Source organism: Alosa sapidissima, chromosome 4, assembly GCF_018492685.1.
Source record: "Alosa sapidissima isolate fAloSap1 chromosome 4, fAloSap1.pri, whole genome shotgun sequence".
NCBI classification, from domain to species: domain Eukaryota; kingdom Metazoa; phylum Chordata; class Actinopteri; order Clupeiformes; family Clupeidae; genus Alosa; species Alosa sapidissima.
Window position 1 is genome coordinate 37608013 of NC_055960.1, and position 25865 is coordinate 37633877.

The 25865-nt window shown below is 46.1% G+C and overlaps 2 protein-coding genes across 5 annotated transcripts in view; one reads left to right on the top strand and one right to left on the bottom strand.

The window, feature by feature from the left end:
• Positions 1-38: 38 nt before the first annotated feature.
• On the bottom strand, positions 39-15182 carry dctn2 (dynactin 2 (p50)). 4 transcript variants are annotated; one of them, XM_042088531.1, is made up of 16 exons: positions 14988-15182; positions 13820-13888; positions 12977-12985; positions 11366-11371; positions 10108-10204; positions 9642-9703; positions 8752-8850; positions 7830-7990; positions 5829-5988; positions 5429-5494; positions 3605-3640; positions 3409-3486; positions 2887-2958; positions 2241-2343; positions 1742-1833; positions 39-972 (listed from the first exon to the last, which is right to left on the bottom strand). In XM_042088531.1, the coding sequence occupies exons 1-16, from the start codon at positions 15021-15023 to the stop codon at positions 886-888; spliced, it is 1233 nt and encodes a 410-aa protein (XP_041944465.1). In that variant the 5' UTR covers positions 15024-15182; the 3' UTR covers positions 39-885. The 4 variants fall into 4 exon arrangements, with proteins under 4 accessions (XP_041944465.1, XP_041944467.1, XP_041944466.1 ...); XM_042088533.1 differs by lacking the exon at positions 12977-12985; XM_042088532.1 differs by lacking the exon at positions 11366-11371.
• A 1353-nt stretch (positions 15183-16535) lies between these two features.
• The window catches only part of LOC121707565 (kinesin heavy chain-like), a 21159-nt gene continuing 11829 nt past the window's right edge, over positions 16536-25865 (top strand). Inside the window, exon 1 of the mRNA XM_042090217.1 lies at positions 16536-17181. Within this exon, the coding sequence (XP_041946151.1) occupies positions 17053-17181 (129 nt within the window). The 5' untranslated portion in view covers positions 16536-17052. The remainder of the gene's footprint in view (positions 17182-25865) is intronic.

Sequence of the window (25865 nt, forward strand, 5' to 3'; positions counted from 1 at the left end):
GTGTTTGGTTGTCATGTCTTGAAAAATGAGCAAGAGAGTCGGGTTAAAGCATGTGTTTATTTTCCCAACATCAATGATCTGTTGTAGGCAATAACAAAGCAGATTGGACATTGTCTTGTTTGTGGCATGTAGTTTCAGTAATAATATAATAATAGCAGTTACAAGCAACTGAGCAGAAAACACATTAAGGTACGCAGGCATATTTACAAGCATTCCTTCCCAAATCACCTCCTGTCAAAAACAAAACAAAAAACAAGTGATCCACAGTAACGCGGTGGATTTTCTTTTTGCTATCTGAAATGATACCCCAGTTCTTTGTGCCGTTTTTTTGACCCCTGTAAGAAAACCGCATGACAGACATTAATTCTGTAACGACATCTTACCAGAAGATAAAATTTACATTGCAACCTGAATCTAATATCCCAACATGTTTTTGTTTTAAAAGGGCGCCAACAAAATTGACTACTTGCATTGTGTAGAATTCCTTAATAATAATAAAAAAGGATCTCTGATAAATAGCCATCAAGTGCTTTATGGAGACTAAGTAATTGATTGGTGTATGGGAGATTAAATACTCAGGGGGGGATGTACAGTACAGAGGCCAGATCTCTAGATCTGACTGAGGCAATAGCAGGCATACAAGCTACTGTAGTGTGTGGTATTTGGTCACAACTCTCTCATCCCTGTTCTAGGTGGATTCCAACGAGAACATTCTGCATCGCAAAGAAGAAAAGGCTGAGGTGGAGGGAGGGAGAGAGAGAATGTGAAAATAAAGAGGGGAGTTTAAAAAAGGAAGAAGCAGTCTGCCTCTCTTTCTTTTTGTCCCCCTTCTATTCTTTCTTTCTCTTCTTCCAGTAAAAAATAAAAACCTAACAACATGTCTACTTATTTGGAGAGCTTCTTCATCCTCTGGTCTAAAGTAGAGAAGTTCTCCTCCACAGACTTCAGGTTTTCCTTCATGGTCTGCTGCACCTGCAAGTGCCAATAAGAGGAGGGGGGGGGAGAGAGAGAGAGAGAGAGAGAGAGAGAGAGAGGGGGGGGGGAGAGAGAGAGAGAGAGAGAGAGAGAGAGAGAGAAGAAAGAGTGATTGACAGGATGTAGGGAGAGCCTGACAGGCCTCACATCACTAAGCCTTAACACAGGTGAGCAGTCAGTGTGATGCCCTGCTCGCCGCAGTGCCCGGCTTTTCTCTCCGACAGCGGGCAGATGCTATATGCGGCGGTGAAAACGGTACACTGCCACACTGTCCAGTCGAATGTGATGGACCAGCGCAGCGGACACGCAGCTGTATGTTTCCGACTGGCTAAACTGGAGTCCACACTACACTGTGCTGAAACTCACGTACAAAACCACCATCATCCTCCCACATGCACAAGTCTATGCTGACGATGTGTGCCTTTGCGTACCTGTGTTAGCAGTGTGCTGTTTGTGTACCTGTGTTAGCAGTGTGCTGTTTGCGTATCTGTGTTAGCAGTGTGCGTTTGCGTATCTGTGTTAGCAGTGTGCTGCTTGCGTACCTGTGTTAGCAGTGTGCTGCTTGCGTACCTGTGTTAGCAGTGTGCTGCTTGCGTACCTGTGTTAGCAGTGTGCTGCTTGCGTACCTGTGTTAGCAGTGTGCTGCTTGCGTACCTGTGTTAGCAGTGTGCTGCTTGCGTACCTGTGTTAGCAGTGTGCTGCTTGCGTACCTGTGTTAGCAGTGTGCTGCTTGCGTACCTGTGTTAGCAGTGTGCTGCTTGCGTACCTGTGTTAGCAGTGTGCTGTTGTCCTTCAGGGAGTTGTTGATCATCTGCTGCGTGGTGTCCAAGTGGGTGAGCAGCTGGCCAAACTGCATGGCTACAAGACAGAGACATTAAACAGTCAAACGTTACTAAGGACGACACGGAGGCATCCGCAATAAATCCCTATTTAGTGCTGAACACCGTCCAGATTCACAAAGTTTTAGGTATTCAAAATGTGGAGAATTCAGCAAAACAAATTCAGAATGCTGAGAGGTGTCTGAATGAGATTGGAACAGCGAATGAAAGAACAACAAAGACATAGCAGTTATGAGAAAAAATGGAAACAGGGGCTTAGAGATTCACTTAGGCGAGGTGGCTCAGAGCCGTACAGCAGGCACAAGTGAGGAAGGAAGCTGAGAGGGAGGGAGAGGGAGAGAGGGAGAGAGGGAGAGAGAGAGAGAGAGAGAGAGAGAGAGAGTGAGTAAGCGGTAGAGATGAAAGGAGATGAAGGAGGAGAGGTACCTTGCTCATGCAACTCCTTCACCGCAATCAGCCTCTGCACCACCTGAGGGAGAGAGGTTGCCATGGCGTCCCACTTCTGGACGACATCGTAGAGCTGACACACCTGCAGGGGCACACACACACACACACACACACACACACACACACAACGGGTCCCTTACATCTCAGAGAAGCAGCTCATTTACATAACACACACACACAAACACACTCGATTCTCCACTCTGGAATGGATTTGGGATCTTTTCCACTCGTTGGGATCAGGGCCAGACCTGGACCAAACATACTTATTCATTTCGCTGCCACTTTCATCCAAAACTATTTATATGTCAATTATTGCAGGGGCCAGTCTCCCAGGAGCAACTCAGGGTAAATTGCCTCGCTTTATGGCAAAATGGTGGCAGTCATGAATCAACCCTGACGATATCGTTCTTCGTGTCGCTATTGTTATAGTATATGTGTGGACGTTATCATTCATATTAGCTAGAGCAAAACAGTTTTTACAGTCACCCTTATGGTCATCGTTCTTGGTGTTACCGGCCCTTTAAGCTGCCAGTCTGCTCAGACCAGAGTTCTCTCCCTATGGCTCGGCCTCAGACATAAGGAGCAGAGTGGAGGACAGAGAGAGGAGGATGGCAGCTGGCCTTACCTTGTTCTGTGTGTCGGCGTCCTCGATGGCCGCCTTGTGCTTGGCAATCTCGTTCATCTTCCCCAGCACGCTCTGTGGGCGACAACAGGCACAGACAACGTTAACATCTTATCGTCAGTCACCTGCGTGTCATTACTGACGTCTGACACGCTGGGTCGGGGACAGGACATCCTTCTTTTTGCGTGCCTTCCACTGGGAAGTCTTGTTAGGCACATTCACATCGCTCCGAGACCCACGTCCAGCTCTACACTTGGAGATGTGCTGCACTGCCTGCCGCAGCGGTGGGGGACTGCTTGACTGCTTTTGCTGCAGGGCATCTATAGAAGGCTCTGGAGTGCTGTAATCGATGCAGTACTTAAAAGGAGCCCTTTTTAAAAAAACATGGCCCTCTGTTTCCTAGAGGGAGACGAGGGAGAAGGAGGGGGTGTGGGGAGGAGAAGAAAACGGGAGAAGAAAGCAGAGACGAGATGGAGGAGGAGGATTCAGGAGACAGAAGAGGAGGCGATTAGCAGAATTAATCACCTGGAGTCTGGCTTCCACCTGGTCCAGAGTAGCCGCATCCAGGGCATTGACCCTGGCTTGGAGGAGCTCCAGGGTGTCCTACACAAACACACAAACAAAAGTTAGAACATGACACACACAAACACACAAACACACGGTTATAGTCCACAGCCGGTCCTGAGCCAAACAGGTGGCTAGACACGAGCAGTCCACTCACCATCAGACTCCCTCCTCCCGCTGCACTGAGGGGACCCTGGAAGGAGAGGGGAGGCAGGTGAGCGTTATCCCAGGAGAAGCAGAGGATGGGAACTCAGCAGAAACCCAATACAGACACGTGACCGCTAACGGAGGATGCGTATGACCGCTAACGGAGGATGCGTATGGCCGCTAACAGAGGATATGTATGACCACTAACGGAGGATGCGTATGATGCGTATGACTGCTAACGGAGGATGTGTATGACCACTAACAGAGGATATGTATGACCACTAACGGAGGATGCGTATGATGCGTATGACTGCTAACGGAGGATGTGTATGACCACTAACAGAGGATATGTATGACCACTAACGGAGGATGCGTATGATGCGTATGACTGCTAACGGAGGATGTGTATGACCACCAACGGAGGATCGCTAACGGAGGATGCGTATGACCGCTAATGGAGGATGCGTATGACTCGTATGACCGCTAACGGAGGATGCGCATGATGCGTATGACTGCTAACGGAGGATGTGTATGACCACCAACGGAGGATCGCTAACGGAGGATGCGTATGACCGCTAATGGAGGATGCGTATGACTCGTATGACCGCTAACGGAGGATGCGCATGATGCGTATAAGTATATATACTCTTTTGATCTCGTAAGGGAAATTTGGTCTCTGCATTTATCCCAATCCGTGAATTAGTGAAACACACTCAGCACACAGTGAATACACAGTGAGGTGAAGCTCACACTAATCCCGGCGCAGTGAGCTGCCTGCAACAACAGCGGTGCTCAGGGAGCAGTGAGGGGTTAGGTGCCTTGCTCAAGGGCACTTCAGCCGTGCCTACTGGTCGGGGTTCGATCCGAAGCGCTAACCAGTAGGCCACGGCTGCCCCTAACCGCTAACGGAGGATGTGTATGACCGCTAACGAAGGATGCGTATGATGCGTATGGCCGCTAACGGAGGATGTGGATGACCGCTAACGGAGGATGCGTATGATGCGTATGGCCGCTAATAGAGGATGTGGATGACCGCTAACGAAGGATGCGTATGATGCGTATGGCCGCTAACGGAGGATGTGGATGACCGCTAACGGAGGATGCGTATGATGCGTATGGCCGCTAACGGAGGGATGCGTATGATGCGTATGGCCGCTAACGAAGGATGTGTATGATGCGTATGGCCGCTAACGGAGGATGCGAATGATGCCGATGACCGCTAATAGAGGATGCGTATGACCGCTAGCGGAGGATGCGGATGACCGCTAATAGAGGATGCGTATGACCGCTAATAGAGGATGCGTATGACCGCTAGCGGAGGATGCGGATGACCGCTAACGGAGGATGCGGATGACCGCTAATGGAGGATGCGGATGATGCGGATGACTGATAACAGAGGATGCGTCTGACCGCTAACGGATGATGCGTATGACCGCTAGCGGAGGATGCGGATGACCGCTAATGGAGGATGCGGATGACTGCTAATGGAAGATGCGGATGATGCGGATGACCGCCAACGGAGGATGTGGATGATGCGTATGACCGATAACAGAGGGTGCGTCTGACCGCTAACGGATGATGCGTATGACCGCTAAAGGAGGATGTGGATGACCGCTAACGGAGGCTGCGTATGATGCGGTTGACTGCTAACGGATGATGCGTATGACCGCTAACGGAGGCTGCGTATGATGCGGATGACTGCTAATGGATGATGCGTATGACCGCTAATGGATTATGCGTATGACCGCTAATGGAGGATGCGTACGGCCGCTAATGGAGGATGCGTACGGCCGCTAACGGAGGATGCGTATGACCGCTAACGGAGGATGCGTACCTGTTTATCGGAGCCCGACCCAACAGCCGTCTCCAGTTCTGCCAGCCGCTTCTCCAGGTCAGCCATCTGCACAGTAAGGAGAGATTGGGAAGCATATTCACTACTCTTCATAAAGTGGTACAACCCATCTGCACAGTAAGGAGAGATTGGGAAGCATATTCACTACTATTCATAAAGTGGTACAACCCCTCATATACATAAACATAAAAACCCTACGCATAAGGATACACATTTATTCCATTTTTGTCTACAAATCTATTTCATTTTCATAAATCCATCCCTTTTTACCCTTCATATCGTTAAACGGTTTATTTGTGCTGACCAGTGTAACAGGCGAATTCTCCTCTAATCAGGCCAATAATGAGCGAGATGGCGGTGAGGAGGTCAAGTGGACGCTCACCTTGGCGGCCTCGGAGAACTTCTCCTGCTCGGGCCGGCTGTGCAGCTCATACAGCACCACTCCATCTGGGCTCTTGGCCCCCGCTGCTGCCGCCGCCTTCCCCTCGCCGGACGCCGGGCCACGGCTGGACCGCGCCGCCTCCAGCTGTGTCAACAAGCGCCTGAGGGACGGAGAGAGAGAGAGAGAGAGAGAGATGAAAGGGAGGGCCAGAGGGGGAGAGGAGGCAGTGACGGGACAAGAGGGACAGATGATAGAGAGCATACCAAGACAAAGACAGCAAGCAGAGCAAGGAGAGAGGGAGCAGATTGTGAGAGAGCAGAAAGAGAGAGAGAAAAAGGGGAGGGCCAAAAAGAAAAAGAAAGCAGCGACGGGCAGAGAGAGAGAGAGCATACAAGAGAGAGAGACAGACAGAGAATGAGAGAGAGAGACAGAGAGAGAGAGAGAGAGTGAGAGAGAGCAACCAGACAGACCCAGGGGAAAGACAGAGGGGTAGACAGAGTGTCAGGACGAGCATTATCAAACAGAGAGGCCATGAGCATGCACAGGGGGCGCACAGAGGGCAGGAGGGCCATGAGCATGCACAGGGGGCGCACAGGAGGCAGACAGAGGGCAATTAAGGAAAAGGAGAGAGTGAAGGAGAAAGTTCGAGACGATGAAGAGCTGAAAAACTCCTCTCCCACCACACCGCAGGGTCTGATAAATGGCTGCGCTGACAGGAGTCAGAAGTGAGGGCCGGCTCTCGACAGCACGAGCCGCACTCCACCGGGTTCACCATGTCTCCACACACTTAGCCTCTGCATTTATCACCCGCGTTCTGACAGCTTTATCCCTCCAACGTCCTCACTCGCTTCCCTTAACAACTCTTCCCTTAACAACTCTTCCCTTAACAACTCTTCCCTTAACAACTCTTCCCTTAACAACTCTTCCCTTAACAACTCTTCCCTTAACAACTCCTCCCTTAACAACTCCTCCCTTAACAACTCCTCCCTTAACAACTCCTCCCTTAACATTCCTCTGCCCTCGTGCCCCCTCACCCATGCCATCATCTCCCTCTCCAACTTCACTTTCTCTCTTTTCGACTCATTCTCTTGCATCCCTCCATGCTAAAGCCTTCAAATACTTATTTTTGTCCATACTGTGGCATATATCCCCTTCAGCCCCTATTTAGATTTAGATTTCTGTCTTACTGAGGGAAACCCTCACATTTAGAACCATTTAGATCTAGATCTCTATGTCTTACTGAGGGAAACCCTCACATTTAGAACCATTTAGATCTAGATCTCTATGTCTTACTGAGGGAAACCCTCACATTTAGAACCATTTAGATCTAGATCTATGTCTTACTGAGGGAAACCCTCACATTTAGAACCATTTAGATCTAGATCTCTATGTCTCCCTTGCATCATCTCTCTCCATCTGTTGAATTCCTCTGATGATGCAACATATGGATGTGCTGGAAGAGATTGTGTCTACCTTTCTCTCAGCCTACTTTACCTTCCCTTCCCTTAGCCATCATCCTCACCTGCTTCAATCTGTATACCTTACCTTACCTTAGCCATCATCCTCACCTGCTTCAATCTGTATACCTTACCTTACCTTAGCCATCATCCTCACCTGCTTCAATCTGTATACCTTACCTTACCTTAGCCATCATCCTCACCTGCTTCAATCTGTATACCTTGCCTTACCTTAGCCATCATCCTCACCTGCTTCAATCTGTATACCTTACCTTACCTTAGCCATCATCCTCACCTGCTTCAATCTGTATACCTTGCCTTACCTTAGCCATCATCCTCACCTGCTTCAATCTGTATACCTTGCCTTACCTTAGCCATCATCCTCACCTGCTTCAATCTGTATACCTTGCCTTACCTTAGCCATCATCCTCACCTGCTTCAATCTGTATACCATACCTTACCAATCACCCCTCTAACCTATAACCAAAGCCCTGCTGCCTTCAAACCACCCACCCCACCCACCCGCCCCACCCACGGTGCTCACTTGGCGAGGGCTCCATCTGGGTCGGCCAGGTCGATGTGGGCCTGCGGGCCGAGCAGTGAGTCCAGGTGAGCCGACACCAGCTGCTGCTTCAACTGGGCCGCCTGCTGGGCCAGCGCCACGGGGGTCAGGCGCTCCTCAGCACTGCTCTCCCGCGTGGTCGCCTGAGGAGAGGGGAGGGGAGAGGACACAGACACACACACACACACACACACACACACACACACACAGTTATGGAAACGCAGAAACAGCACGCAGAAACAGACAAACACACAGATGCATATACACTCTCACACACAGTTATGGATACATGTAGATACATGCACGCAGAAACAGACAAACACACAGATGCATATACACTCAGACATGGAAACGCAGAAACAGCACGCAGAAACAAACACACAGATGCATATACACTCTCACACTCACACACACAGTTATGGATACATGTAGATACATGCACGCAGAAACAGACAAACACACAGATGCATATACACTCAGACATACACACTCATATAGGCAGATGCTGAAATCTGCCGAGTAATGCTGACAGTTGCAGTTTAGAATATTCCAGGCCAGTGCTGGGTTTAAAATCAGCCTGTGGGTACTGCCCTCCTACCGGGAAAGCATTGGAAACGGCACAAAAAGTGCCAGCGCTGCTGAAATCTATTAACAGCCCCACTCTATTCAGAATTCTAAGAGGGCATTTCAGGAATATTAACATTTACCGAGAAGGAGTTTTTTTCCCTCTTGATTCTTTTACAGTAACTGTTCTTTCAAAGCTACTGTTCTGAGGCCTCTAATTAACATGGTGCTGCATACGTTTCCACCAACGAGTGTGAGCTAGGCCTTAGACTGGCTATAGGGATGGCTACTAGGCCTCAGACAGGCTATGGGGATGGCTACTAGGCAGTGGCGTCCTGACCTGGATGTTGTCCACCTCCTGAGTCAGCTCCTGAATCTCGTTGAGCAGCCGCTGATACTTCTGCTGAGGAGTCTCCTTCACCCCACAGCCATCGGCCAACTGAGAGAGAGAGAGAGAAAGAGAGAGAGAGAGAGAGAGAGAGAGAGAGAGAGAGAGAGAGGAGAGAGAGGGAAGAGAGAGAGAGAGGGAAGAGAGAGAGAGAGAGAGAGAGGGAGGGAGGGGGAGAGAGAGGGAGAGAGAGAGAGAGAGAGAGGGAGGGAGAGAGAGAGAGAGAGAGAGAGAGAGAGAGAGAGAGAGGGAAAGAGAGAGAGAGAGAGAGAGAGAGAGGGAAAGAGAGAGAGAGAGAGAGAGAGAGAGAGAGAGAGAGAGAGAGAAGGGAACAATAATGTAAAAGGGATCGAGGTGGGGGCAAGAAAAGGACAAGGCACAAGGAATGGGCAGTCATGGTCAGTATGAATATGAACGGATCAGGGTGGAAACAGGGGAGGAGGGTGCACTTTTGACACTTTTGTCCAAAGGGACTTACAAATATAACAATACAATAGTTCAAATGAACAGTATACTATACTGTAACTATAATTAGTCTGAGGAGGCAGAGAAACTGCCCCAATACACAAAACTATCACAAATGTACATTCATAGAGCACTACATACAGTAACCGGTCACCAAAACCAAAATGAACACTAAACTTCGCTGTGAAAGCTCACATATGATCAAACCCTCATGGGTGGCACATGCCGTTTGCAGATAGCTCCCAGGGTTTGCCTCCACTTGTAATAACTCAATAATGAGCTGAGATGTTAGTGGGGGGCCTGTTTAAATGGGACAGGGCTGCAGTGGAGCCTGCTGAGACCTGGTGCTGGAGCTGTGCAGAGCAGGGAATACTCACAATCTCAAACTCTCCAGACTCGTAGCCCACTCGCCGGTTCTTAGTGATGCGGTCAGAGAAGTCTGCAGGGACCAGAGAACATCACAGGCGTGTAAGCATGTTTGGATGGGTTTTTTTGATGTTTGGATGGGTTTTTGTTGATGTTTGGATGGGTTTTTTTTTCTACCCACACAGGCTTTCATTTAAAGCAAGCAGTAGCACAAGGGAAAGGCTCCCTGGCGATGGAACGTCTTGTTTTTGCCATTTTTCAGCTGACTCACAGGAATGCATTTAGGATAAAATTTGACTAACGTTACCATACGACTTAAAACAGAGAGTGAACGAGGAGGTGCTAGCACTGACCCAGGCCCAACGTTACCATACGACTTAAAACAGAGAGTGAACGAGAAAGTTCTAGCACTGACCCAGGCCCAATGTTACCATACGACTTGAAACAGAGAGTGAACGAGGAAGTTCTAGCACTGACCCAGGCCCTTGGTGCTGACCCGCTTGTCCTTGAACTTGTCGTAGGCCGCGTTGGGGTTGACCACGATGCGCTCCACACTGTCGCTGCATAGCTCCTCCTGTTGTGAATACACACATACTGAGGTCAGACATAAACAAACACACACGCGCACACACACACACGCGCACACACACACACACACACACACACACACACACAAATACACACAAACTCTGCTCACCTCATCACTGTTGGGATTACACACACATAGATACATGCACATGTAGACACTCATGTCCTGACTGCTGCACGTAACTGTGAAGGCTTACAGGAGATGAGGTCACCCAGTTCTGGTTCTGAAGGCCCACAGCTGGACACAGCTAGTCCAGTGGTTCTACTACCTCAGAAATAATGTTGCTAAATAGTGAAAAAAGATGACTATGCAAAGGCCTTTAGTAGGCCGGTTCTTCAAAACCAGGAATGGGTCAAATAAAAAAGTTGAAGTGATTGTGGTTGAATTTTGATCAGTTGATTTATTTCCTTTATTTTTACACATTGTAATTTTTTCTTCCCTCTGAATCCCACAGACATTCTGACACACGTCATGTTCATGACACAATCACTCATTCACTCTCTCACATTCCAACAACCACCACAGGAGGGAAGTGACAGTCTGACAGGGACTGAGCGACACACAATCCAAGCAACAGATACTCCAGCAGCCCGGCCTCTTAGCTTAGTCAGAAATGGCGCGAGTGTACACACACGCACGCACACGCACGCACACGCACACGCACACGCACACGCACACACACAGGCACACACACACGCACACGCACACGCACACGCACACGCACACACACAACCAACAGGAGAATGATCCCACAGCTGATATACTGTGTTGGATATCTTACGAGAGGACTCATTCTCTTCTACACGCAGACAAGGGTGTTCTAGACTAGACTTGTACATAAGGTTATGGTTAAGGGGGAGGCAGTTACAGCACTCTAGAGGAGCAAGGGAAGCTGTGGTTGACAGTTGAACACTTGGGGGTGTTACTTTGCCTACGTCCTGTTTCAGTTTCAACTAAAGGTCCGCAGGGGGGAAGGGCAGCAAGCAACATCAACAAAGCTGACCAACAACAAAGACACAAACAAACACACATACGCACACACACACACACACACACACATATAAATCAATGGACAACCACAGGGAAACACAGCTGTAGAGAAGTTAAGTGTAAGTGTTAAGTGTTAGAGATCAGGTACACTCTTACCAGCTCCTTAGGTTCCCAAAGAGAGTTAGAGAAAAAAAGAGAGAAAGAAGAGAGACAAGAAAGAAAAAGAGGGAGAGAAAGAGAGAGAAACACAGATTAATGTGGTTATCACATGCCATGCACAAACAGGAGCTGCTGGCTAGAGAGAGGAGAAAGGGGCAGCTGTTCTCCGAGCGCAGCCCCGGCCTCAGGACACTGGGGGGGCATACAGTCAGCGAGGGGTGGGGGTGCGGGGGGCATCAGGCCTCCTCCACCTTTCCTCCAGCCTTTACGGAGGACGCCTGCGTGTGGGAGATGATGTGCCGATTCGGCACGGGCTGCCTTGACAGTCGAGTGGGAACTGCCAGCGGTGTTGCGGGCATGTGCGTGTAATGTAGCGTGGCTGAGTGTCCTCTCCAGGTTCAGCCGGGCACTGCACTATAGGGGTTTCCAGGGGGAAGCGCAGCAGACCCCCCTCAGACGGAGGAAAGGATGGATGGGGTTGGGGGGGTTCAATCAAGAACAAAACAAACAAACAGACGAGCTCAGGGGCTACATGAGAACAAACAAGAGGGCTGCAATTATAACCACCTTCTGCAGAGCTTCGGAGACCGTCGCGGGCGGGGGTTAGCCTTCTCGCCACTGAATTTTCTGCATTCCCTTGCAATTCTTTAGCATAGCCCCCTCTCATTACACTTTTGTATGCCTTCGCAAAACTGCAAAAATATTCGCCCAGAAGGAATGCAAAGAGTATTCAAAAGACAAGTTCACAGGGTGGTCTTTTAGGAGCTCTTCTGGGAGTTGTGGGCAATAGTCAAACGGACGGGAATGCCATGTGATGAGCACCGGGCATGTGGGGTGAAATCGGCCCCAGTCCCTTGCCTCAAACACGTCTGCAGCTGTGGGGCAAGGCTACCCCCCCCCCCCCCCCCCCCCCATCTCTTTCAAGTCTGAGGGGATCAAAGGAGCGGCGCGACGCGGCATGGCCAGGCTGGATTCAGATCAGTGTCAGTGCAGGTGTTAAAACATATGGAGCACTAGTGTGTGAGTGGAGGGAGCAGGAGTCTGTTAGTAAAGAGACTACGAGGACACACACACACACACTCTCTCTCTCTTCTTACACACACACATGGACACAAACACACACATCTCAGTCACTCACACACACACACACACACACACACACACACACACACACACACAATCTAGACCTATTGCTTATTTTCTGGGGTGAAAAGGGGACTACATCTAAATGAGATGGTAAACAGAAAGCCTCTAACTAGTGGAAAACCTCTGCAGTGGCTGCATCTAGCCGGACACTGGTAAACTACCCTTCACTGACTCTACCACTTGTGCAGAGCAAATTTCAGACATTAATCACAGTCATATTGAAAAAATAATTTTAAAACACCATTATTTCAAAAATAGATTAAAACAAAAAAGCTCATTTTCTCCCAAAGCAAAACCCATCAAATCACATCAATCACCACTTCTACTCTAGAAATACTATTTAAGTTCATTAAAACACCAAGCAAAGAATAAAAAACAAGACCAAAGATTTCTTTTTCAAATTGCTTTCATAAACCCATGCAAATACTGGACTTAACTGGGAAGATAAATAGAACCTCTTACTTGCACAAACTAGAGTCCGAGGAGGAAGAGGAGGAGGAGGAGGGAGAGGGGGGGACATGGGACACGGGGAGGAAGAACTCTATTAGGTGTTTTTAGTGTTTAGGATCAGGCAAACACGAGTTAGCAACGCAGAGCCATGCTGCACAGGAGGTGGACTTCAAGTGCATAACCAACACTGTGACATTTATTAGGTTGATTCATGAATGAAGTGACATTATATCACTGAAATGTTGTTGTAAAGGAAGCATTGTCTGCAGTGCTTGGCCCTCATCTGTTAGTTCAACTCAGTGATATTTCTATCAAAGAGGAGACATTTGACCGTTTCACCTTTGCTGTCTTGTGACCATGATATGAGACTACAAACTATAACAAACCAATCAAATCAGGCTACAGAAAGGGTGGAGAGGTCAGTGCTAATCAAAGATTCTAGAACAGAGCTCCGCTCTAGAATCTTTGGTGCTAATCCACTGGGGCTGAGATCCCGACGTAACACAACTGGCTTCTATAGCTCTCCATGCCTCCAGTATGGTTTGATTTGGGTGGCTGGTTTGTGGTTTAAACTCATGCATCATGTGACAACTCAGATAAAGAGGTCTACTGTATGCTTGGAGCAACAGATATAATGTCACTTCCACAGCTGAATCCATAAACACACAGCATTCAATGAAACAGGGCAATGACTACAACTCTGAAATCACAAGGATCAACACTCCATAATACTCCAGACTAACACATACCATGAGTAATAAATCTATCTGTGTCAACCCATGGTAATGACTGATGCAATCTGATGGATTCACTTAAAGATAATAATGAAAACATATGTGTTTGTCTGTCACTTACCGACTCAAATTGGGCCTGGTCATCCTCGGGTAGGTCGCTGGTCTCATAGACATCAGGCTCATTAAAGGCCTGTTGGCACATTTAGTTATTATTCAAACTGGTATCAAGAGAGACTAGGAAAAACAGGCTACTTGCAACTGTGAGAGCACCTTAGAGTCTAGAGACTACACTGTGTCTGGGACAGTTAAAAAAAACATGAAGGCAATGAAAAGCACATCAACTAGGAGAGTGTGTATTGACATCCAGATAAGAATACAATGTAGCCTAAGAGGCTAAAGCTCTTCGTGGGCCATTATGATTTAACACAGTAAAGTTGGTTCTAAATTCATATAGAAGATTAGACGTTTAAGGCTACAATTACCTGACAGTAGTAGTCTAGCCACAGGGGTTATGTATTTATTTTAATACACTGGCCAACGCCCTGAAACAGTTGTTCCGCAACGGGTTACTGCGCATCAAAGTTAAATATACCAGTGATGTCAGGTTGACGTACAATTAGATTGTTTAATGATATTACACTATGCATCATTTTAAACTTGTGCTGCTTCATTACCACTAGCCTACATAACGTTACATTCTTTCCGAGTCAACCACGTATGCCAGTCACATCAGCTGACTTCAGTTCAAGCTAACTAGCATCCTTTGCATGTTCATCAGTGTTCGCTATAACATCCTTTCTAGCTAGAAAAATACCGATGTACTTGCATTCTATTCCAGAAATATCGACCACATCTAAATGTCCCCCATGCTAACATTAACGCTCGTTGAATCACTGTATAAATTGTAGAGGCGGCTAGCAGTAAATGCCCAGAAAGCTACCTCAAGACGAGGATCATTAACGTCTAGCCGACGGTAGTGAGTTAGCAAACTCCCCCGGCAAAGGTGTGTAACGTTAACCTAATGCTAACGTTATCTTGGAGGTAACTTCAAACCTGATACCCTCTGAGATTTGCAATTCATTGTCTTATAACCAGTTCGACCTAACCACCAGTGTTTTAAAACATCATTAAGATATTATTAAGTATGAACAGCTAGCTGGCTAGCTAACAAGATACGACTACAAAGCTTACAACAAAGCTAGTAGTATTTTCTTGTTATTGTCTTAGCCTTGGCTAACAAGCTAGGTAGGATAGCTAACGTTAGCTTATTAGCCTCAAACCATACTTACGATGCCTGGCAAATTGGCGTATTTGGGATCAGCCATCGCAGTGCCACAAGATGCAAGTGGTTTCTTAATTTATATACAATTGTATATACTGTATATAGGTCAAAAGGTTGTATGAAGCCTTTACACGTAAAGTAACCTGACTAAAAATGACAACCACTTGGGCTGTGGTAGATTAGGCCGCTCCTTTTGACAGTTCCAATCATAGACATAATATACATAGACGCCGCATCGACCGCTGCTCCCTACTAGCGCTGACGAGATTTGGAGGCGCCATCTTGGACCGGTCATCCACTCCACTCAGTGTAATCTGTTTGGCCGGTGCAATGAGCTGTCAGCACACTTAATTAATCATATCTCACTGAATACCGAACAGATTTTCACGCGGTTTTTTTTGCTGCAAAGGTCATACATGTAGCTATGATACAGGCCACATTGTTCGAAAATACAAAATACAACCAATAGTACGGTAATGTTAAATCTTACTTGTGAAAAGTAAATCCCCCGAGTATGGTCCGCCGATTTGAGCAGGAACATGCTGCACAGTGCTTTCATCTTGTGTTTTCTGCTGCAACGCAATGAGGAGTATGACCGGTCCAAGATGGCGGCCGCATTTCTTGTTTCCAGCAGCCAATGCGGCGTCTATGTATATTATGTCTATGGTTCCAATGGTTGCAAGCCTGAAAAATCGCGATACTTTACGGGGTGATGTCGTCAAGAATGATGTAATGTAATGTGATTGTAGGGTTTTATAGTTTTAATATAAGGGGGAAATGGGCCTTTCAAAAGATACACTGCAGCCATTCAGTAGTATCTGAAGTGATTTAATTACTGTTTAATTAACAACTAATAGCATATTTAAAATATATTCAATGGTTGGGTTGCCATTGTTGGTTTGCCTGGCGTAGGGACATTGTAGGCTACTATAAAGACAGGCTAATAGGACAGCGTGTATAGATTATACCTCAGCAACGTACAATTTTGCACATCTATGAAATGAACGAGTTCGTTAGTAGTGGACTCTATGAATTATTAGTTGTTGGCTATCTAAACCTGTTAAAATAGCATGTTTTTATCCCCAACAACGTAAACATACACTTTTTAGAAGAAGAAAAAAAAACACATGTTACCAAATAAACAAGTTGTTCATCAAATAAACAATGAACAACTCTGATCACATATTTAACTTGTCCTCTAAATCTCCGACAGGGCTGTTCAAGCTATTTAACCAGAAAATTATAGGCCCAGTTTAGCTGGACACTATGAAATTCTTTCTAATTATTTTTAACTAAAAATAAATACTTAAATTTTTAATTATGTAGGCTATCCACTCTATTTTTAGGTTTATTGGCCTTCCGCGTGAAAAAAATAGTCATAGGCTAGCGTTTACAGAGAAGGCCTATTAGCCTAAACAACGCCTTCTCTAACCTTATATCAGCTCAGTGGTGCTGATGCGAGCAGTGCAGGCCTAGCCTACTACCACTTTAATGATGCCGTGGTGCACAACAGAGACCCCGCCCCACGCCGCTTATAGACCAGCCTGATGCTCGTTCTGCAAAGCGTGCCTCACCATCCTTGCGGCGTCTCGTCGTTATCCAACAAGACCGGTTTGGAATACACAAAATGTATTCCGAAAACAAATTAGACGTAGTATCGAACAGACAGACGTAATACAGATTCAATTTAAAGACTAGCTCGCCGTTAGGAAACAACGCATATTGACATCGAGTACCAGTGTCACTCCACTTGCGTTTGGTAAAGCTGTTTAAATGTGCTTTCCATCAGAGACGTGTACCAAGGTTAGATTAATCCATATTTCGAAACATTGCTTTATCATAGATATTAGCCATCTACAGTGGCAGATTTGCGTTTGTGTTACTCGTCAATAGCCTACCTATCTGGCTACGTATCAACGCATTTTGGATTTGTCAATAGAATAGGCTACAAGAGGACGCTTTGCAGTAGCCTATAGGCCTGTTCTCCTTGTAATAGTATCTGGATAACGATTCACTCGTATAAAAGTAGTTCTTCAAACATCTAGCAAGCGCCACCATTAATATCAGACACAATGGCTGATGCTAGCACGGAATGCAACATCAAGGTGTTATGTCGTTTTCGTCCTCTGAATCGATCTGAAATCATCCGCGGAGACAAATTCATCCCTAAATTCCAAGGTGATGATACCGTGAGCATTGGGGTAAGTTTAACAATCATTTTCTGGTTGTAGCATCATTTAATGGCGTGTTTACCATCTCGCCCTGAGGGTGACGCAGAGGTCCCTGAAAGAATGACAGTTCTATTTATGTCCTCAGCATTATTTCTTGTACCTCTAACTGTCTTGTGTTTTTTTTGTCACTGTGTCTTATTGTGTGGAATTTACTGGAATATACTCATGAGTAGGCTAATGAATTATTCCCATCACAACTCCTCTGAGTTACACATTTCGGTTCTGAAAAGGAATGCCTTCATTTGTATTTTGAATATAAAAAACAAAGTCATCTTCGAAAACAAGTTTGTCATGTAACCATTGAGGGCGGAACATACTATATTATATCAGCCAGGTCAACGTGCTTGTTCACCCAGCAGGCGGAGCAAGACTGGTTATTGATTTTTCCCCCAAATGGTTTCGGACAACATTATGCCAGGCCACCATCTTTAAATCATCAAAGGTGACTTGGCATCTTACTTCTGACTGACCTGCCCCATTACAGCATCTTACTGAAAATGAAAGCTCTGACAAAACAGATCCACCCCTCCTGTTACTCCACAACCTCCCTCTTCTCTTTTCAATGTCATCATGATAAGAATGACATTTGTTGTCAATCAAAGATACAGGTAACACCTGTGACAGCTGATACCTATATTTGAAATAAGTAGCTGTTGTTGTGGTGGAATTGTGTTGTTAGACATGGATCATTGGGGCTTGGCATGCATGTTTACAGAATGTGCTACCTGTTCTCTTGGGGCAGACTGTGATTAGAGGCCACATTATTCTTATTACTTTTATGAACTCTATTGTTCTTTTCCCTCTACTTATTCTATCATTTTGCACTCTTTAAGGGAAATTCATTTCATAGCCTACATGGGACAGTACTTAATCATTGAAGAATGATAGAGTCTCATATTTTAATTATTTCAAGGCAGATGTTCATTTGAATATCTGTACTTATTTTGCATTATATACAAGGAAAAGTCAAACCAAACAAAGTTACTTTCACAAGCCCACTCTATGTGTTAACACATAAGCACTGGGTTTGTTCTCAAACTCCCAAGAAAAGTGGCAACAGTGACCACGACAACCAGCGGAAGATGGATTACTGGGGTCTGGTCCTCTTCCTTTGCCGAGAGCATCAACCAGAGAACAAAGGAAAGGACACTCCTATTACAAAGCATAAGGGGGGAAGACCACAGAGGTCACCCTGACAACATACTGAGATACAGTACCTAAGGAATGGAGTTAGCATCGATGCCTCAGCACCCAGGGGTAGTCATTTGGTGCGGACAGAGCCAGAAGAGCTTTAAAGCGATGGTTCGGAGTAATTTCACCCTAGGGTCCTTTGCACCATGACCCTGAGCCAAACACCCTCCCAGAACCTGTTTTCCCTTGGTCGAACCATGGTCGAGTAGCGCTGTCAGAAACTAATGAGTTTCTGCAGTCGTAATGGTACCAACTTTTATCTCATAAATTACCCCACTAATAATGCCCTGAATGGTACGAAACTTCTACAGTATGTTCTTTACTCATAAAACGAGGCATTGAAAAGTTTGTAAATACACCAGGAGTTTATTTAAATAAGACTTGCCTGATGGATGCGACTACCTGCTACTATACCGCTGCGTCGACGTTACTTCCGTGATTTGGGAAAAGCCCGTAAAAGTCCTGGCAGAATAAAAGTCCTTTTTGGTATAAGTGTTTACAACTTGGTATAAGTGTTTACAACTTAGTGTTAACTAATAATTGTTGCAAACTGGTACTACGAACAAAATATTAGTGCATTCCTGGATCTACATCCTTATGCATGCTTTCTGCCAGGACTTTGCTTGAAGGGGAAAAAAGAAATGTATCCCTGCAGGTAATTCCAAAGTGCAATCTCACTGTCCTGCAGAGGCCTTATCCATCACTATGAGTCATCCAGTCATCCTGGGTACAAAGTCTTATTAAAGTGGATAGGCCAAATGATAATGAGGGTTGACCTAGGGCAGGAGAGAGCGAGAGAAAGAGAGAGATAGAAAGAGTCAGAGGTGGGACCAAGTCACTGTTTGGCAAGTCACAAGTAAGTCCCAAGTCTTAGCACTCAAGTCCAAGTCAAGTCCCAAGTAAATACAGAGAAGGGCAAGTCGAGTCCAAGTCCAAGTCTCATCAAAGCCAAGTCGAGTCCAAGTCCAAGTCCCAATCTTTTTCAAGTCCTGAACAAGTCATCAGGTACTCTTCACTTAATAATGGCATTATTAGACGATCGATCAATCATAATTTTAACACTTCCATCTAATCCACAGATTTTTTTTTTATAAATACAGATTAAAATATGTTCAATATTTCTGTCTTGAAATCTTTTACGATATATGCATGCGCATACAATATACACATGTGCATACCTGAGTAATCTGTACAAAACGGATAGCTACATGACAAATATATATATTGTTTTTTCCAAATTGCGGAGCCCACTGTAAGTATGAGTAATAATTTGACTGATGGCATTTCACTGCGCTAGGCCACAGATTTGCCTGCAAACAATTTATTAGGCTGTCTGCCAGTGGCGACTCATAAGGGAAGCCAAGGTCAACACTTTTATATTATTTAAAAGATAATAATGACACTGTAATTTTGTTTTAAAGTATTCATTTCTTAAGAAATACTACACATTTGATGCTGTTTATCTCATTTGTAAATGGTGCACTGTCACTTTAAGCCCATTGTGTGCCACTGTCCACACATTCTCATAATGATCTTTTTTTACCAGCTCCATTCCTATGGCTAGTCCACAAACTCAAACATTGTTTGTGCCACATGTATAGCACAATATTAACAATGATAAGCATGATATTAAGTTGGCACAAACAGCTTTCATTCCTTTGGAAATAGATGCATGTATGACATGATGCTTGCTTGACATTTTCTGTTTGCAATTAAATGTGAATTATGAGCCTGGTAGCCAGTAGCCACCTAGCTAGCTGAGTGGAATGCGTCTCAATCGGCATATCAATGTGCCTCATGTAAACAAATTATTGAATAGGCCTACTTCACGACTCACCATTTCCATTACACAAAGGCAAAGACAACTCTTCATATTCTTGTCCACTTTCCAAATCACAGTGAGTGCAGCCTATGTCATAGTGACCTGGATCTCATAGTTTATAACAGTAGTGAGAACCGGATAAATCCGCAATTTCCCCTAATCTCGTATTTGTTGCCTTCATGATTTCCTTTTATACGTTTCTTATATTTAAAAGAAATATCAATCATCATCAACAATGACAAGCCAGCTGGAACCTGCCACTCGTTTTCTCTCCCTCTCGTGCATGCTTAGATGGGGTTCTCAATTAAATGCAGTAGGCTAGCATAAGTTCAAGGTGGATCTTAATGGAGAGGACTCGAAAAGTAGCATCTTTATGTAACATGCTGTTGGTGCATTTTGACATTGTAAACGTTCTCTAACAAGAGTGCAAATCAGTTTGCAGTAAAGCTACTAGTTATTGGCTAAATGTTGGTCGTTTCTCTGTCTCTTGGTGCCCTACACACAGTGCGTAACGCATGTGGGGGTAGCGGCAGCACTGAACTGTGCTCTGGACTGGCCGCTTGTCTCCGCTATTTTTTTTTTTTTTTTTTTAGTCACGGAGGGAAAGCATCTCTGGGGTGACTGGTCCACGATCAGGAAATTTAGTTTTTGACTCGAGACATGTCAAGTCGTCACAAGTCAAAGAGGCAAAGTCCGAGTCAAGTCTCGAGTGAATAGTATTCAAGTCCAAGTCAAGTCTGAAGTCATTAAAATCATGACTCGAGTCTGACTCGAGTCCAAGTCATGTGACTCGAGTCCACATGTCTGGAAAGAGTATCTGTATTTAACTTTCACTGCCATAGCTGTGCTGTCAGAAGCTGATGTGTTGCTCTGAGAATATATTAACTATCACTCCCCAGGTTTTGAGGGAATAAATTAAACCGAGAATAAAGTATGCAGACACCTTGTCCTCAAACCTTCCTTCCACATTTGAATGTGGTCCCTGTATAATTCTTAAAGGAGAATTCCGGTGTGATATTGACCTAAAGTGTATTGAAACATGATACCGAGTGTGAACGTATGTCTCATAGCCCATCTCGGCTTGTCCCCTGCACTCCAAAATCTGGCGCTAGTTAGCTGATGCTACCAACAGCTTTTTCAATGGTGGTGCTTCGGCATCGGGCTAGCCATGCAAATAAATCACTGTTTTACACAATTTACGAGGCTCAATGTATCTCCACACTTCATTGGTAGACTTCCAAGGGCCCTGACATTTAAAACGAGACACTGAGAACTTTGAAAAAGCACTGGTAGTTTACTTACAAGACGATTTATACAGTATCTTCACGAAGTTTAGCGTTTGCAGCCATCTTGAATTTAGTCACGATAAGTCGAGCGACGAGTAAGAATGAACAGGTATGATAAGGGATCAGATTCCAAAAATAATTCAGTGGAAATGCATGGATTCCAGTTTCTTCCAGTAGCAGCAACTGGAATCCATGCATTTCCACTGAATTATTTTTGGAATCTGATCCCTTATCATACCTGTTCATTCTTACCTGTTCAAATTCAAGATGGCTGCAAACGCTAAACTTCGTGAAGATACTGTCTGCATAAATCGTCTTGTAAGTAAACTACCAGTGCTTTTTCAAAGTTCTCAATGTCTCGTTTTAAATGGGCCTCTGACTACTACTCACTTATCTTGACTCATGATTTGTTTTTTTCTATTCCTTTTTTATAATCTCGATCCAAAATCCCCTCCATTTTTAATCCATTTTTGAATGGGGGCAGGGTTCTGTTAGGTCATACTGACAGATGCCCCTTGATTGCATTCAGAAGGCTGAAGCCATGATTAGCTGAGGTTTCTTTGGTATTGATGTAGGCCGATATTTTATCTTACATCTTACATGCATCTTGTGCTTGTACTCCTTTTGCCCTTTAGACCTATTCATCCTTCACAATGAATTCTGTTACTCTGAAGATGATTGGCGGGCCTAATAAATGTGTGTGTTACTTGTGATGTCAGGCACCTATTGCTAGTGACTGCTTCTGTTGTTGATTTGATTCTGTTTAGACAATCACCAGTGGCCAAGGCAGTGATGGTTGGTCGCCATGAGATCTGATAGCAGGCACCTCAGTGTGCAGTCATTAGCCAGGCAGATACTGAGTCACAGCGATGACTTCAGCCATGGTGCCTCAGCATCTGCAAGGCGTTAACTCGCCACACACACACACACACACACACACACACACGCACGCACGCACGCACGCACGCACGCACGCACACACGCACACACACACACACACACACGCTTTCCTCCCCACTCTGTGCTGGCTGGTCTCAGAGAGTGGAGCCTGTATCTGTGTCCTCCCGTCTCCTCCCTCCACTTAAATCATGTCCAATGAGAATCCATTAGTGGGCGAGTCAGCCTGGACCTTCTGGGAATGCTGGGAATGGGCAGTGCAAGATTTCAGTCTATAGCTTCCATTATGGCGGATGGAAAGATTGTTAGGGAGAAGCCTTGGCCTGTATTGACTCAGATACCGCACTCCTACAACCTCTAGGGACTGCTGGAACATCTTTTTCAGCATTCACGCCTCTCTCCGAGAGTGAAGTGTCCAGACTCCTGACATGCAGCCGTCCTACCACATGCTCGCTGGACCCTATACCTACGAGCCTACTTCAGTCCATCAGCCCGACCATCGCTCCAGCTATCACACATGTGATCAATGCCTCGCTAACCTCCGGCACATTTCCAACAGCGTTCAAAATGGCCCGGGTAACACCGTTACTTAAGAAAGCTTCTCTCAACCCTGCTCAAGTCGAGAACTACCGCCCTGTCTCACTACTGCCTTTCCTATCCAAAGGCATTGAACGAGCAGTCTCCAAACAGGTCTCTGACTTCCTTTCACAGAACAACCTTCTGGATCCAAATCAGTCTGGGTTCAAAAGCGGCCACTCTACCGAAACGGCTCTGCTGTCTGTAACAGAAGCCTTAAAAGAAGCCAGGGCGACCGCTCGATCATCAGTACTCATTCTGCTTGACTTATCGGCTGCCTTTGACACGGTTAATCACCGTATACCTTCTCTCTATACTCGCTGACATGGGAATCTCCGGAGCTGCTCTCTCCTGGTTTGAATCCTACCTCACAGGACGCTCGTTTAACGTATCATGGCTTGGTCAGCTATCTGCACCTCACCATCTCACCACAGGGGTCCCCCAGGGCTCAGTGCTGGGCCCCCTCCTCTTTGCTATCTACACCACCTCCTTGGGACAGATTATCCGTTCGCACGGCTTCTCATACCACTGCTATGCAGACGACACACAGCTCTATCTGTCCTTTCCACCTGACGACCCCCTGGTTTCAGCACGGATCTCAGATTGCCTTTCAGACATAGCTACATGGATGAAGGCACACCACCTCCAGCTGAACCTCTCAAAGACTGAACTGCTGGTCATCCCAGCTAAACCTACCATACACCACGACATCAACATGAAATTTGACTCCCTGTCTGTTTCACCGACCAGGACTGCAAGAAATCTAGGAGTTGTTCTCGACAACCAACTAAACTTCTCAGATCATGTTGCCTCAGTCGCCCGGTCATGCCGTTTCGCACTCTACAACATACGGAAAATCAGGACTTACTTGACTCAAGATGCTACCCAACTTCTGGTTCAGGCAATAGTCATCTCACGACTCGACTACTGCAATGCCCTCCTGACAGGTCTCCCAGCCTGCGCAGTGAAACCACTTCAGATGATCCAGAACGCGGCGGCGCGCCTGGTCTACAACCAACCCAAAAGGGCACATGTTACCCCGCTGCTCATCCAGCTACACTGGCTACCTATGGCGGCCCGCATCAAATTCAAGTCTCTAACGCTTGCCTACAAAGTAGTCTCCGGTTCTGCTCCCACCTACTTGAATGCCCTCATACAGACTTACACTACCTCCAGACCGCTGCGCTCCTCTGACGAACGACGTCTAGCTCTACCACCGGTACGCTCAAGCCAATCCAAACTTTTCTCATCTGTTGTTCCTCGTTGGTGGAACACACTGCCAGTTCCTACAAGGGCAGGGACATCCTTTTCCACTTTCAAAAAACTCCTGAAGACCCAGCTCTTTAGAGAACATCTACTCTCATAGCAACACTTACAACAAGTCTTACTGATCCTAGCACTCACCAGCCGTTAAACTGACAAGTAACTGTTAAAATACAGCACTCACCGACGCACTTATTCTTACTGTACTCTAATGTGTTTTTTTTAAACTGTCCTAAAATTGTGAGAATTGTTCTAAAACTTACTGTTTACCATGTTGTTAGTCGCTTTGGTTAAAAAAGCGTCAGCCAAATGTAATGTAATGTAATGTAATGTATTGACTCACAGTCACAATTGGGTTGTGTGCTCTGTACTGTGTGTGTGTGTGTGTGTGTGTGTGTGTGTGTGTGTGTGTGTGTGTGTTTGTATGTTTGTTGGTGTATGTTAATCTTGTTACACTAGCAGGGAATGCTTTAGCATTTCCTGAAACATGCTGTTTCCGTCATGTGTTTAAAATGGGGGTTTGATGATGGCTGTCGCTGCCACTAGCATGAGTCCAATTTGTGGCGCATTGGCTTCCCGTCCGAATAAGATAAAGTGTGGAGGTGTACAGGGACATTTGAAACACACATTCATTTGTTTGCCACAGCAGCATCGCTCAATGTTTACGCATGTTAGCCATTCCTTTTTTCATTCAGCATTCTACTCACTCACACCTGCTAGTAGTATCTGGGGGGATTTTTCTTTTCCTAATTGAATATCCAGTAGACCAAAAGTCAATACTCGTTCTAGAGCGCCTTTTCGCTTACTGCTCATTCACACTCCCTGTCTCAATGTCCCCCCAGACAGAAACAGATCTCCAGTAACGGGCTTCTTTCTCTATCTTGTCGCTATACACGACCCCCACTTGTCCTCCTTCCTCCGCTGGATTACGTCGTCTCATCCGGTCACCACGTCTTCGTAATGAATGCAGGCACACACACACACACACACACACACATGCAGGCAGGCTTTAAGGCTGAAATACCAACACCTGCCAAAAGAGCCCCTCCCAGCCCTGCCAAACGAGCATGAAAGGAAGATTTGTTTTCCACAAAGGCTGAGTTCTGGAGATTGCAAGGACCATCCTGCTTTAATTGATCCATGTCCAGTTGGACACCAGATGAACACGTGGGCTCCGCGTGGAGGCCTACTGCCCACTCACAGACAGCTGATGGCAGCATGAGGGCTGGGGGATGGAGGGTCAGCGCATGGTACAGTCTGGAGCCGTAGTGCGGGGACCACTTCTTCTGTTAGAACGGGGACCACCTCCTCTGTTAGAATGAGGACCACTTCCTCTGTTAGAACGGGGACCACCTCCTCTGTTAGAACGGGGACCACTTCCACTGTTAGAACGGGGACCACTCATCCTGGTGCTCCAGTCTTGGGTTAATAATTGTATCCTCCTGGCAGGGCGGTGTCTGGGCCAGTGTTTACAATGTGCTCTCTCTCTCTCTCTTCCTCCCTCTCTCTCACTCACTCACTCGCTTATTCTCTCTCCCTTCCTCTCTCTCTGTTGCCTTTTCCATCTCTCTCTTTCTTTGTCTGTATCTGTCATTCCTGTCGTTCCTATCTCCATCCCT

Excerpts from the sequence above, each read along its gene's own strand:
- dctn2 (XM_042088531.1), bottom strand. The coding sequence starts at position 15,023 with ATGGCTGATCCCAAATACGCCAATTTGCCAGGCATC. Across the intron at positions 3,641-5,428 it reads GGTCGGGCTCCGATAAACAG|GGTCCCCTCAGTGCAGCGGG; the intron begins GTACGCATCCTC and ends CTCTCCTTCCAG. Across the intron at positions 3,487-3,604 it reads CGGGAGGAGGGAGTCTGATG|GACACCCTGGAGCTCCTCCA; the intron begins GTGAGTGGACTG and ends GTGTTTGTGTAG.